We start from the raw sequence: 14212 nt of genomic DNA on the forward strand, positions 1-14212 counted from the left end.
CCAATTTTTTTTAATATTTTTTTTTGTTTCTCCTCGCTGATTTTTACAATTCCATACCGATCGATTTCTTAAATTATAATCTCGGACAGATTTTGGACCATCTGACTGAATTCGCATAATGTCAGTAATCATTTGATCTTGCTGTGAAGTTGGAAAAATCGTTCAATTCTGTCCTTTTTCCTTGATCAGAGCACGGAGCTTTTCTTCAAACACAGCCTTTCTATTTATCAGAACTTTAACAAATTGGGAAGTGGGTTGCCTTTTCCTTTCTGATGATACATAAAATCATGCTCCAACGATTTGTAGCTGAACTTGTTGCTACTAGGTTTGATGTGGACTTCCGGGTTTGATGTCAGAAAAATGGATAATATGTCTGCAAAATCTGAAATGTGGCGCCAACACTTTTAATTTATCCACAAATGGCGCCAAAGCTTACGCTAAAGACTGCGATGTCGAATGTCTGTTGAAATAAAAAAATTTTAATCGTGTCCTTCGATTTGGCGTCGTTCAATTTTTTATGCTGGCATCATCAAATGAATGGTTTATATGGAATTTTATCAAAAGCGTCTATTTCTATTTCTATTTGTAACGATTGAAGAAAACTGTTCTAAGAAGTGTCAACTACCAGTGATAGCTGCTTGGCGACTTCCTTGTGAACTTCATGATGCTGACAGATCAGCGATGACAAATTTGGCATTTAGAAGGGATATTGCAGCTCATCTCCTGCGAGCAACACCGCTACAGATCTTAAGGCCTAGACGTAATGATATTTGCACGTAGCCATTTGCCAAACAGTTTGCGAAGCTCAAGTGGACATTTCCTGCAGTAAAGTACGCAGGGTCATTGCGCAGTTTGCAAAAAAAACTGCAGAAATCAGTCAGTTCAGTGTGACAAACGGTTTCACCAGATAGATTTCCCAATATATCATCAGCAGCTCAATATCATGATAGTATTGTGTAACTGTTGCTGCCAATATGTTTACTATTCAACAGTGATGAATTGTAGAAATAAACACCGTATACTGTTTTCATGAAGACACTGCAGTGTACAATATTCCCAAATGGGTACACGATAAAAAACAACTTTGAAATTATTTTTTCATAATGATTTTTCATTTATATCTTAACTAACTCTCAAGGACTGTATCTGCAAAATTAAGTATTCACTTCAACTGGATCGCAATTCAGTCACTAAAGGGTTAATAAAAGCATTTCAACATACAGCATGACTTGTAAGCCATATTCTTTCAATATTAGGCAAATGCTTATTGCCTATTATCAATAATATGCAGTGTTTTTTGCCTGTTATCAATAATAGACAATTTTTAACATTAGGCGTAACATATATATATATATGAAATGCGCTATTGTTTGAAATTTTTTGAAAATAGCATTTATTAATTTCAATTATATTTTGATCAGGTTTGGGAAGGCTTGCGAATTAAGAATGGTCAAGTGGTTAGAAGAGCGTGAAAATATTATTCCAAAACATAGTTCTATTCTAGACCTTGGATGTGGTAATGCGTCACTACTTTTGAATTTAGTATGGAAGAGATGAAAAAAGAATTTTCTTTTCTTTTTTTTTCTTTATTAATTTTAGGCAAAGCGGGGTTATAGCAATTTGACTGGTATTGATTATTCGGATAGCGCAATTCAACTTGCGCAAGCGAAAGCAAACCGAGAAAAGTTGAACCAAATACATTTTCAGGTATGTTTCATTGAATTTTTAAAATTATTATTTATTTTTCTATTTAAAAACTTTCATCTAATTAATTTTCCTTCAGAATTTGGATTTGATGATTAATAGTGAAAATTTGCATAATAAGTTTGACGTTATTCTTGACAAAGGCACGTTCGATGTGATCAGTTTACGCGAGGATGCGGAAAAAGCTGTACCGGTTTATATTTCAAATGTGACTCGTTATTATTGCCGAAAAAGCAATTTGCCGAGATTATTTTTCATCGCTTCTTGTAACAATACACGAACGGAACTGATTAATTATTTTGAAACGAGTATTTTATTATTTTTTTCAAATTTACATCATTTGTAATCTGATCATATATGACCATATGAATAAAATGTATTGGTTTTAGACTTCGAAATCATGGACGAAGAACATTTCTCAACAATCAACTTTGGAGGCAAAACTGGCACTACGTTGACATGCGTAATATTTTCATTGAAAAGTAGTGCGTATAATACACACATATAATGTGTGAATAGCAGTTGTTTGTGCTAAGTTTTTTACATTCATCACAAGTTGGTTAGTTCAAATGGAATTATTTTATCGAATTTATCGAATAACTGACTTTATTATCTTGCATGCGTTTATTAAAATGCAACAGAAAAAGAATGAAATTGAAATATATGTTTTTTTCACAAATTTCTTTACAGTTGAATTTTACAATTTAACTAGAATCAGCATTTCATTTCAAGAAAATCTAAGAAAATACAGGCTCTTTGTAAAACACTGGGGTGTTATTATTATTTTTGTTTATTGGAAATTTTTTGCATTGAAAATATTGCTTCTTTTTTATTTGCATGCTGCTCATGGTCTGCCATGTTTTGGCCGCCTCTTGTGTGCATCTTCGAAAGTTTCTTGTGTATCCATTTTGGAGATATTTATTTCAGATGCCATTATTGTTTCTTGCTTTTTGAAACTGTTCAGACTTGATTTGGGACATAACTCGAATATCTGAAATGCAATATGAACGAGAATTGTGTAATTTGTTCAATTGTACTCGTGTTTTCTTGAAACTGTGCATTTTCAGATGATACAGACATCCATACCGGACAGAAGTTGTCTTCGGATAGGAAGAAAATCAAATCTTCAAGCAACTTCTTCAAATCACCGTTGAAGAATTCTTTACACTGAAAATTTGTAGGATTTTTTTGCTTTTTATCTTTTTCGTCAACTGTGAGGGGTAAATTTGTGTAAAAAGAAAAGATTTTCATACCTGGACTTGGGCACTTGGTGGTAATTTTTCACACAATCTTTGACCAAAATCTAGCAATTTTTTTTTCAAATCCATTGATTCCATTTTTTGCGCTAAAAAGCCGAATACAGTGTGACAAACGGCACATTCTAATTCTGCGAAATCGTTCGTGCCGGACGGAGCTAAATTTTTAACTGAAAAGCAAAAGAAGACAGAAAAGTAGACGATGAAAATGGAAATTTTGGAATTTGAATTTTACCATCCGCACAGTGGTCAGTTGTTTTGCATATGTATTCGCCGAGTGTCATTTTCAGTGTTTCTTTGAACAAAATGGAGAAATGATTTCCAATCAGTTGAGTGCAAATTTGCGCTTGTCTTTTCGACAAAGATTCGGACTTGCAAGCACGTTCAAAATAGCTGTGGAATTTATCTTCTTTATTGAAAATTTCCTTTTCTACCATTCTTGCCCAAAGTTTGCATATGGTGCAGTCGAGACTGTTGTCTGGTTCCTTGGTATTTTTTTTTCAATTCATTGATTTAAGTTACATTTGACTTCATTTCATTATCAATTTTTAAAAAATTCAATCGCATCAACTTACTTGGAAAGCAACTCGACAATCTTTTCCCAAAATATTTTCACAACTTTCAGGAATTTCACCATTGGATTTTGCGCTGGTGAAAATTCTGAGGAACGCGTTGGTATTTACAGCGCAAGAGTAACGATGGCGAGGCAAAGCATCGCATCGACTGATCAGTTCCGCTTCAGCTTTTCTCTACAAATATTATTATTATTATTATTATTAAATTTACTGTTGTTGTTGAGAAAAAAGATGATAATATTTCGATGGCAACATGCAAAAACATACCATCGATTGATCGCTTCCATCCATTTGACTTGCCATTTTTTTCACTAATCGACAATAATAACATTGTTCTTTGACTGTGGGCTGTCTTTGGGCTGCTGTGAGAGCGACTGTTGCTGAAAGTGGAATAAAAAGATATGCAAATAAAATTTGGAACCCTTCTCAATTCATACCCAGAACAACAATAGCAAGCGACGTTTGCATAACTGTTGCAGTAACGCTTGCTGGAAAATTTGAAAAGCCAAGTTGCTTTTCTCTGACTTTTTAAAGGCAACTTATTTGCGCTAGGCTTTCTTCAACTTTGCCCCACATTTGTCGTCATCTATTCAACGATAAGAATTCAATTTGAACTTTGAAAAGCAGCTTAGGCGCGGTGTCACGCACCAATAAATTATAATAAATCGCTTCATTTACCATCATGGGCAAACAGTTCAAAGTCGATCCCGTTCAACTAACTGTCTGCTTTCATATCTGTCTTGTCATTCATTCCATTTCAATAAAATTTTATCAACGACAATTTTATTTTTTTTCAACTTCTCTTTTTCTCATGCTAATAGGCATAAATTCAGAGCAAAACATATTTACTATTTACATTAAATTTTTTAAATGTAATTTTAATTCAATTTTGTTCCTTTTTATGAGAAATGTTTCAGGTTTTGTTTTGGAATTCCTTAAAACGTGGAAAGGCAATTCAGTTTTCTAAGATATGATTATTATACATATGCAATGAGTATGAAAATGATGTCAAAAATGTTGGACTAATTGAATTTTTTTTCTTTCTATTTTTTTAAATACAGATATTATTTGCAGTAATTCATTTTAATAGAGTTTAATTTATTTTGTATTTTTACATCAAATTTCTGAAGTATACGAAGGTAATGCCGTTGTTGTTTTCTTTTCATTGTTCTAAAATGAAAATTATTATAAAGCATTGTCAACGGTCATACAAAAGCAATTTCTATGTTTATTTACTTTTTCAACGACAAAATCATCTTTAGATAAAGTGGTCAAATATTATGCGATGACAATACAGATACCTCTTCTCTTGAAACGTATTATTTTCTCAGTTTTTTTCCAAAATTCTCATCATCATAGATATATCCATTTATTCTGTATTCGTTTCATGCGCATAAAATTTACAAAGGAACAAATTGTAGTCAATTTAAAATTATAAAATAGACATATGCCTTCTAATTACCCTTATACATGGTAATTGCTGCTTGTTGCACATTCAAGTGGCAAAATAACAATTTTTATTAGGCCATTTCTAAAATATTTAAAAATTTAGTATTGCAATTTTTTATTTCACTACAAGTGAGATTGGAGAAATAAAAGTAATATCATTTGTTTCATTATTATTGATTGGATCAGTTTTACATTATCAAATTAATATTATTTTGATCATGTTTTTTCAGTTTTTTTCCCAATTATTATTACTTTTATTTACAATAGTATTAGGAAATACATGATATTTTATATTTTCAAATAGTAAAAGCAACTATTTTGTAAAACAATTTAAATACATGCTTGTCTTTTCGTTGTTCCTGGTGTGTCGAATGCTTATTAATTGTGTATTGTTTATTTGTGATCAATCGGCTCACGTGCGCACACACGTGTGCTCATTTGGAGAGAGCTTTTAGTGAAAGTTTGCACAATTTTGTTTAATTTAAATAAATAAAAAAATAAACATGTATAGATGTAGAGCATTGCTTGGGATAGAGAGATGTTTGAAAATTTGCGCTTGTCTCTGCAGTTTAGCTTCTTTTGCAGACACGTAGAAACTAAAAATTAAAAAATTTAAAGAAAAAGGTTCAAAAGAAAAGGATTTTTATAAGAAATCCGCTTTTTTACCGGACAGAATTGTTCCGCTGTTAAAAATTGCAGCATCTCGTGCAGACGAGGCTCAACGAATTCTTTCACAAATGAGGAACACTAAAATGATTATTGTTTACATTAAAGAAAGCATCATTCATTTTCATATAGGAGTGTTTCATATGTACTTTAATTGCATTCGAACATGAGCGAAAATTTATTCCATTTTTGAAAGTTTTTTTGAATTAATAATTATAATAATACCAGCGTGGTAAATAAATAAATAAGATAATGATTGCAGTGAAAATTTTTGTTTTAAGTAAATATGAATTGTTTGCTGAATGCAATTTTTTCTGTTTCGTTAAGTAAAAAATAAAGCATGCACGTTTCAATCACCTACTTTAGTTTGAACCTCCTTTGGAAGCCCAGAGCATAGCTTTTCCCAAATTTTTAAATATAGCATTTCGAATTGATTTTCCGTTAAAACTTTCTCCATATAGTTGAGTACAGTTTGACACAGTGTGCATTCTGAATTATTGTTCAGCGGAGTTGGAAAAGAAGATGAATGATAATCTTAAAGGAATAAATAAATTTTTACTGTTCATTGTTTGTTTGTATGTTTGTTTAAATACATTACTTTCAAATACATACATAAATACAAATAAGATTTAAATAAAACATTACTTTTCTTAGAGCACAGCGTTGCTTCATAGCAGATGAATTGACCATCAATCATTTTGATGAAACTCTCATACAAACTGTGGAAATAATTTTTAATGAAATCTTCACATGCTTCAGATTTTTCTTGTGATAACAAAGTACTGTTGCACGCGATCATACCATATTCTTTCACTGTTTCTTCCATTTGAATTGCTCGTGAAAGTATTGTATTGACCCACAATTTACAGACAATGCATTCAATTCCATTTTTTGTTGGTTCCTAATTGAAAATATAATTCTGATGAAAAATGAGAAACTGAATGAAAACAAAAATACTACTTGGAAAGTATTGCTACATTCAGTGCCGATGATATTGCTGCACATATCTGGATCTTCATTTTCGCCATTGTTCACTGCATCAATGAGAAATGGCAAATATTTCGAACTGTGGCTCATGCAAGAATAGCTCAGCGGTGACATTGCTCTGCAAAAATTTTCCATGCTTTCTCGAATCTCTTGCTTAAATTAAACACCAGCTTTTTATTTCTATTTTTGCTTTTTTTGTTTTTTGTATGACAAAAAATGGTATGTACTGTGCTAAAGCGATTTTCATTCAAAGAGTTGACTGCTGCTTTGCTAGCTTCACAGAAAAAGCATCGATCGTCCATGCTGGCCGTGGATGGTTTGAATCTTGAACTCGAGGCTGTTGCGATTATGCTAGCTGAAATGAATTTGCTCTCAGTCATGAAATCAAATCAAAAATTGAAAATTTGTTGAGTTCGTTGCCTTTGCATTGCAACTGCACTCACCGATCATCAAAATGGTGCAAGACTGCATTTTGTAGTTCAAATTGATATGCTGCACTGGTGATTTGCGTCCATTTATTAAGTAAGTTGTTATTTTATCTAAAGTTTGCAGAAATGCGCAAACAGTTTTATTTGCAGTCTGCCATTTTCTTTAAACACGTGATTCTATCAGTTTATCAGTATGGATTTTTTGTTTGATGTTGATTTAACTTTGTGAGCAAGTTACCTTTAATTTGTTTTCAAAGTAGATATAACTCTAATTGATTTATTAGCTTAAACCCATAGTAAATTGCAGAACATTCATTTATAAGGAATTTAAAAGTTGTATCTTCACACATGTATGTATATTCCAATTAACCAGCCACGTACTGTCCATTTAACATTTTAAAGAATTACTTTACTGTAAAATGACAATTATCTGTTTTACAATTAATTTCAAGATTCAAATTTAACGCTGTCGGCTGAATTATAGTGCAATGTAATGTATTTGCTGCAGAAAGCACCGAAAGGACGAAAGGAAATGGACATTAGCACCGAAAGGGGAAGCATTATAGATGTATACAACTTATGACTGAGCACAGAGATTAAAAGCATTTGACATACGCTACAAATCAATCAAGTGATAGACATATGATAATGGTTTTGTGTTGTTATACTTTATTATTTTTAAACATTTACGAAAAAATAATGAAGACATTAAAATTTTTTGCAAATATATATATATATATAATTAGCCTTATTCATTCCAAAACTTTCGTTAAATTTTTATGCTCTATCTGCACAGCAAATTTTTTTGATCTGTGACGTTTTAAACGATTGTTTCATGCTTACTATTCATATTCGGGCACATGTCTACATATGTAGACACATAACACTTTCTCTTTTTTTATGATTGTGCTGAAATAATCCACATGTTTGTAGTAGTTAAAATGCTCTGAGGTTACCACATTGATTATTTTTGAATGTGATCCATGTTTGTGCGCTTCATGGAATCTGGGATAAAGTCCCTGTGGATTTTATAGAGCACATTAGTCAAACAGGGCGCCAACCTCAAAGATAAAAACAGTATGCTTCATGAGTGTCTGTCAGTGCTCTTAGGCCTTCTAGACGTTTGTTTAAGAGTCATTGTTATTAGCTGAACATGTAAGAATAACAGTCAGTTGTTTATGGCAGCTTTAAAAAGCCCATTATGCAGCTATATATTGCTAAAGATAATCAGTTGTGGTGAAATTGTGATTGCCACCTTTACATTTTACCATACGTATTGACCATTTAACTATTTGACCGGAAAAGAATAGTGTGAAGATGAACTGGATGTGTGACGCAGAAAATAGTTATGCTCTGAAAAATTTGTTATATGGTGGCAGAAGTGGTTAAAAACGCCAAATCGATTTAGCAAGCATCATTGTTGGGCAATTGGCACAGACATTTGTGAACTCTAACAGAAACGTTTTTATGGACCGTTATTTTACATCTATTCCACTGTGCAACATCTTCTTGAGCATGGTCTTACAGCTATTGGTGCAGTGTTTGCACATTGCCGTGATGTTCTAGCATGTTTGCGTGAAGCAGCACGACGTGATCTTTACTCCACATTAGCTGTTTATGATCGCAACAAAAAAATAACGATGATAAATTACGTACCAAGGAAAAACAGCAATCTTCTTCTGTTGATTTCATGCCACGCAAAGTTCAAAATAGACAACCAGTGAGGTGTGACAAAAGACCAAACATCATAAATAATTATAAGCTTTGCAAAGGAGGCGTGGATAGAATAGATGCAAGAGTAGAAGATTTTTGTTATAAAAAAAGACCAACAGATAGAGCATGCCGATGTTGTACTTCATCGTTGATGTGTGCATCAACAACACATTTTTACTGAAGAGATATCAGCAAAGTTATCAAAAGACAAAGAGGCGTTTTATGAGAGAAATTTCAGCACAGCTGGTCAAACAACACATCGAAATAAGGTATCAAAATCAAAAATCTATGCACAAACTAAGCATGCCTTCATCCGTTACAGACTGCTCCCAAATCATAAATGTTACACGTATCAGTTATAACACGATAAAATCCATCACAATGCTGAGAGCAAGAGCGTCGAAAATCAACGTAAAACCGCTGCTATTCATGTAAAAAAGATATACGTAGCAGCCATAAAATCACTAAAATATCGTGTAGCGCTTGCATTGAATAAAATAAATAATCTATTTGTGGAATTATCATTAGTTCTCGAAAAAATAATCATTCTAACATCAGGTACAGGGATTAAACATGATGAAGCTTCTAGTGTCTATATGTATATAGACAGTTGCGCGGATTAAGATGCAAAATTTGCAGCCCGGATGAGGTTTAAATACAATTCTAAGTATTGTTATGATTATTTTTTCCAATATATAAATATCTTAAATGATGATATGTCAGATTTTATTTTATTTTCTCAATACACATAATATAAAAATAATTTCAAAATTAACATATACATACATACATAACAGTATTTAAAGGAAATTTAATGCGAATTTTATTTGTGAGCTCTGCTTGATTTTATTGATAAAAAGAAGTTTTTTAAATATTATTAAATATGAAATTTGATTTCAAATTTTATTTTCCTTTTTTAAACTTGTTCTTTATTAATTGTGTAATTCACAGTGAGAAAATTAGTGAACATCACTCTACATCAAAGAGATGATTTGGCATATTATTATTTTTTCTGCGAGTTCTTTTGAAATCAATCGAAATCACTTATGGAGCAGAGGTTGATTTTCTGAAACAAAGTTCTTGTAAATATGCATGGTGAAATTATAGAAATGAGCTTACTGGGCAAATATTTTTTGGAGCCATGTACTTTACTAACATATACTGTAACTCATTGGCGAATTTGTTGACTAAGCTGTTACACTAAATGTATCAAATTTTTAAATATTCAGTTAAACAAGAATCAAAGCCTTACATCATTTGACACTTGTATGATGTTTATCGATGTACAGATAGTGCCCAATGCTTTGATTAAATATTTTTCTGCATGCGCGTTGTCTAGAAATTGTTTCAGATATTTAAATGATATCATGCACGCACTGCACTCAACATCTTCTAATACTGAGGTAATTTCTTGTCTTTCATGTTTCTCTAAAATTATTTATTATTTATGCATTATAATAATTATTATTCTAATTACTTACTTAACAGAGGACACCCTATGATAGCTCCACAGAACACTTTTGTAGACAATGTGGTCACTATTGCACTGAATGTATAGTCGAAATACTGTTCGAATAAGTCAAAACAGATTTCTTTTTCATTCTTCCCCAAAATAGAAGCATTGCATATCGGCATCATTAATTCTTTGATTTCCTGTTCATGCATTAGCAAGTATCTGCTAAACAGATTTGTACCCATAAAGCAGGTTAGGCAAGCCAATGCGCCATTTTCAGATTCTCCCATTTTCTATATGAAAAATTTTGCTTCATTAAAATTAGTTTGATTAAAAATATTGTTATTGAATCTGAACAGAAATATTATCGCAGGTCTTGTTGGTGATGATGTTGCATGTTTTTAGATCTGAACCGTCTTTGATGATTGCATCCAGAACGAACGGAAGGTATTTGTGTGCATTGCTTATGCATGCCTTAGATCCTGGCTTTGATTGCTGGCAGAAAGATTGAATTTTTTCTTCGATTATCATCTAATTCAATCATAATGACACACAATTATATTAATGATAATTTCAAAATTTGATTAATATGCTAACTTTAGGTTCTTGATTTTTTTGACAAGTTTGAACAATGTTTTTTACCGCATCGCAAACGAAGCATTGATCAATGCTGGATATTTTACTTTCAGCAATGGCTACTGCAATGCATTCTGTAAGATAGAATAATAATTATTTAAAATATTCAAAATAATTGATCGAGTGAATTCATACCTAGGAAAACAACAATGAAGCTGTGTTTCATGTTGAAGAACTTTTCGGTTTTTGATTTGTTTTATATTTATTACTTGATATTTATAAGTGCATTTTATTTGCATTTGACGTCAACTGTGCAGTTTCAACAGCCATATATTTAAGGTACAGATAGGTGATAACCTTAAGCATTTTTTTTTATTTTTGCTTTATTTGTTAGTATTTTAAATTTGAGACTAATAAAAATTGAAGAATTTGTTTCTTTATACAAATTAAACTTATTAAATAAATAATAAAATAATTTTTGATAAATATCGACTGTTTCTGTTTTTCAAATAAATTATTGCTAGGAAAGATTTATCTTGCTTATTGACAGCAGTAATTATTGACACATTTTCTTAACCTGAATTTATGATAATTTTTTTTGCTTATCAGAGAGAGTAATCTATGGACAAATACGTTGTCAAAAAAGGAAACTATTATCATCAACGTTGACATGAACTTCATATTTTTTGATAGCTAAACTAAATTTCTTTTTAATAATAATTTTAATTTAATGTGTTTGTTTTCTAAAAAAATTATTCAAAATAAATTCCATTCAAAATTCAGGCTTGTCTATTTAGAGCTGATAATGCTATTCTAACATTTGCTTACTGATACTGCTAATTGAAGATTTTATTTAATGCAGATTTTTTGTTCTCTTTTTTAAATTCATGAAATTGCTTGTTTGTTTTGTTTATTCGTGCACGTTTTATTTAAATTAATGATTTGACTGATGAATAGGTTAATTTCTAGACACCACCAAAATAAGAAATTCAAACATCTATCGCTGATAGGTTGTCATGATACATGACAATAGCTCTTCTACTGATAAATTAAATGATCCAGATTGCTCTTTTGTTCATATTCAGTTGATGAATATCAAATATGAATTTCATAGTCCTGAACTCAGATGATCCTTACCTTCATTTAATCAGTGAAGGCAAACCCAGTTCCTGTTGAAACAGAGCATACGGATCAACTCTGAATTCTATGCTAATTTTGTGTTGCTCATTATTTGCACAGAGTAACTAGTCATAACTGACCAAATATATGAGAGCGAATAACAGGTAAGATTAGAGCAGTGGTTCTCAACACCTGTGATCACACGCCCCCCCCCTTAATAAAAGTTCTGCAGTTAATGCCCCCCCCCTCTAAAAAAAGTAGTGTCATGTATTCTGTACAGGCAAAGCAAATTTTTGCTTCATGGTTGCATCAAGCAAAGCTAGGTTTCACAGTAAAACATTCCTGAATGATTCACAATAAAAATTAATGAGATTAATGCTTATTTTTGACGATGTGTGATGCTGCGTATGAAGTGTGGTATATGCGGCTCTGGTGATCAGAACAGCCGCGCTGTAAAACATTTCATTTTGACACGTTGTCAGCTGCTGACCACCGAAGTTGTGACAGGTATACAGCATAAACGTGACTTTTTGACCGCTTAATTGCGATTCCATTGTTCCCCATCGAGAAAAACAAAGGGGGCTACTGGCGTGTAAATTATTTTACAATCTGATCTTCAAGTTCGATCCGCAATATTCGATATGGCGGGCGATTTAAAAGAGGTGTCGCTGGTCTCGTTTAAGCAAGCTAATGCTCTTCACACAACAGCGAACGAAATACCTGTAAAACGGAATTTAGTCGGTTCAAATAATCTGTCGTCAGGTTCTTCTGATCGTCAAGTATCAGAGCAGCAATTTTGAGACTCAACGCGTTCAAAATCGTTCACCGCTCTAAGTGGCAAATCGAGTAGTGCCAATCCACACTAATTCAATATCTGTGTTGAATATCAGCCTTTTCCTTTCAACTGATACCGATCTAATCAATCTTATCAGATTCTTGTGGTTCCTGTTTTCCCACACAGTATCCACACTGTATACAGGACTCAAACAAGATCCGTCTTCACGTGGACTCCTTGGGTCAAGCAAGAAGTACACAATCGTCTTTGTTTACGTAGTTCCTTACGCAAACAGTAAAGCAAACAGTAAGTTCGAACATACAATTATACCTTCGTTTCCATACACGGTAACTGTATCGACAGTAACAATTGCACTCAATCAACAATAATTGGTGGAATCAAATCTTTATTATCGTCCTAATTTCGTCAATCAATCGGTCAATAACAAGTTCTTGTTTCTATTTTTAGCATACCATATTCCTACAGTAAGAATACGGGATAATTAAGTTACACGTTGTTTTCACTGTTCTTAACGGTTTGGTCTGAACTCATCCGCAATAATTCGACCCATTTTTGTGATTGGCGGGTCGCTGATTGGTTGTAGGGGCATTGTTCGGTAATTGGCTAATACCTTCTGCTATTTTATTAGCTAATTATTCTTGTTGAGAAATCTTTTCTCAATACCTGCTGATCACTATCTAAAAATCCCCGTGGCAACAAAGCATTGCTCCTGGTACGAAAACAACGATTGCGCAACGCCAGTTGCATCCCTTGTTTTTCTCAATGGAAAACAATGGAATAGCAATTAAGCGGTGAAAAGGTTAGCGTCCTGTCATATATCTGCCACAACTCCGGTGGCCAGTTGCTGAAAAAGCGTCAAAGTGAATTGTAGCTGACAGCACGCCTGTTCAGACCCCAGCTAAGCTGCACAGTCTGAGGGATTGCGCAACCAAGCCGATCTTCTAATTACTCTTCGATAATCTGGGTCGCCAGACGCAGAGTGAGGTAAAGAAAAAGATATAAATACAAGTGCGGAGGGAGGAGGGACAATAACACGGAACGCGCCGTATCGAATACCGCCTGAACCGTTTTCTCTCGCTATATCATTGTTATTACTCACTGTTTATTCTGAATAAACCGATTCTTAGTCACACCCGTTGTCACTGATATTTTATAATTAACATATACAGTCCACTATTAAAGATCTTCAAGTTCAAACTAAAGATTGTTCAACAATTCTGATAAGTGATTGGGTGAATAACTGAACCATAACATTTTATTAGCTATTCAGCTGTGATCTAGGATTGGATGATTGTTGTTTATCAAATCTTTACCAAATATGGGTGCATTACCATTAAAATACCTTATATGGACATAAAAAAGCGGGATGGTGGATTGCGGGACAAATTTTCACGGTCTAATTTTACTGGTCGTTGAACTCGCTATTTCATTGGACCATCAATTCGTCGTCTTATTAGTTTTCCTTATCTAATTGCTCATTGATTCAAACT

General features: G+C 32.8%; 4 protein-coding genes across 4 annotated transcripts; 2 read left to right on the plus strand and 2 right to left on the minus strand.

The window, feature by feature from the left end:
• Positions 1–533: 533 nt before the first annotated feature.
• Tsp_09375 (excinuclease ABC, C subunit) lies at positions 534–2162 on the plus strand. The gene is made up of 8 exons (XM_003375750.1): positions 534–540; positions 599–760; positions 1006–1064; positions 1139–1197; positions 1422–1542; positions 1600–1707; positions 1784–1897; positions 2094–2162. Exons 1-8 carry the CDS (start codon positions 534–536, stop codon positions 2160–2162), a joined length of 699 nt encoding a protein of 232 aa, XP_003375798.1.
• A 386-nt stretch (positions 2163–2548) lies between these two features.
• Tsp_09376 (excinuclease ABC, C subunit) lies at positions 2549–4003 on the minus strand. Its single transcript, XM_003375751.1, has 7 exons — positions 3973–4003; positions 3803–3915; positions 3536–3709; positions 3196–3445; positions 2958–3118; positions 2791–2871; positions 2549–2695 (listed from the first exon to the last, which is right to left on the minus strand). The coding sequence occupies exons 1-7, from the start codon at positions 4001–4003 to the stop codon at positions 2549–2551; spliced, it is 957 nt and encodes a 318-aa protein (XP_003375799.1).
• Positions 4004–5553: 1550 nt separating this feature from the next.
• Positions 5554–7017, minus strand: Tsp_09377 (excinuclease ABC, C subunit). The gene is made up of 6 exons (XM_003375752.1): positions 6865–7017; positions 6608–6790; positions 6371–6551; positions 6012–6184; positions 5651–5731; positions 5554–5580 (listed from the first exon to the last, which is right to left on the minus strand). The coding sequence occupies exons 1-6, from the start codon at positions 7015–7017 to the stop codon at positions 5554–5556; spliced, it is 798 nt and encodes a 265-aa protein (XP_003375800.1).
• A 2870-nt stretch (positions 7018–9887) lies between these two features.
• Positions 9888–10742, plus strand: Tsp_09378 (excinuclease ABC, C subunit). Its single transcript, XM_003375753.1, has 4 exons — positions 9888–9941; positions 10008–10181; positions 10267–10346; positions 10637–10742. Exons 1-4 carry the CDS (start codon positions 9888–9890, stop codon positions 10740–10742), a joined length of 414 nt encoding a protein of 137 aa, XP_003375801.1.
• Positions 10743–14212: the final 3470 nt, after the last annotated feature.

The sequence above is a fragment of the Trichinella spiralis genome (genome assembly GCF_000181795.1).
Source record: "Trichinella spiralis strain ISS 195 chromosome Unknown Scfld5, whole genome shotgun sequence".
Classification (NCBI taxonomy): domain Eukaryota; kingdom Metazoa; phylum Nematoda; class Enoplea; order Trichinellida; family Trichinellidae; genus Trichinella; species Trichinella spiralis.

Bases quoted from the DNA above. Each gene is read 5' to 3' on its own strand.
- Tsp_09375 (XM_003375750.1), top strand. The intron at 1,198-1,421 runs GTTAATAAAAGC...TATTTTGATCAG, and splicing joins CGCAATTCAGTCACTAAAGG to GTTTGGGAAGGCTTGCGAAT. The intron at 1,898-2,093 runs GTTTATATTTCA...TATTGGTTTTAG, and splicing joins ATGCGGAAAAAGCTGTACCG to ACTTCGAAATCATGGACGAA.
- Tsp_09378 (XM_003375753.1), top strand. From the start codon at position 9,888: ATGAGCTTACTGGGCAAATATTTTTTGGAGCCATGTACTTTACTAACA. The intron at 9,942-10,007 runs GTAACTCATTGG...TTAAATATTCAG, and splicing joins GTACTTTACTAACATATACT to TTAAACAAGAATCAAAGCCT. The intron at 10,347-10,636 runs GTTCGAATAAGT...GCATGTTTTTAG, and splicing joins GAATGTATAGTCGAAATACT to ATCTGAACCGTCTTTGATGA.
- Tsp_09377 (XM_003375752.1), bottom strand. From the start codon at position 7,017: ATGACTGAGAGCAAATTCATTTCAGCTAGCATAATCGCAACAGCCTCG. The intron at 6,791-6,864 runs GTACATACCATT...GTTTAATTTAAG, and splicing joins ATGAAAATCGCTTTAGCACA to CAAGAGATTCGAGAAAGCAT. The intron at 5,732-6,011 runs GTAGGTGATTGA...TAATCATTTTAG, and splicing joins CAAAGGAGGTTCAAACTAAA to TGTTCCTCATTTGTGAAAGA.
- Tsp_09376 (XM_003375751.1), bottom strand. From the start codon at position 4,003: ATGCAAACGTCGCTTGCTATTGTTGTTCTGG. The intron at 3,916-3,972 runs GTATGAATTGAG...TTCCACTTTCAG, and splicing joins GCTTGCTATTGTTGTTCTGG to CAACAGTCGCTCTCACAGCA. The intron at 2,872-2,957 runs GTATGAAAATCT...ACAAATTTTCAG, and splicing joins CACCAAGTGCCCAAGTCCAG to TGTAAAGAATTCTTCAACGG.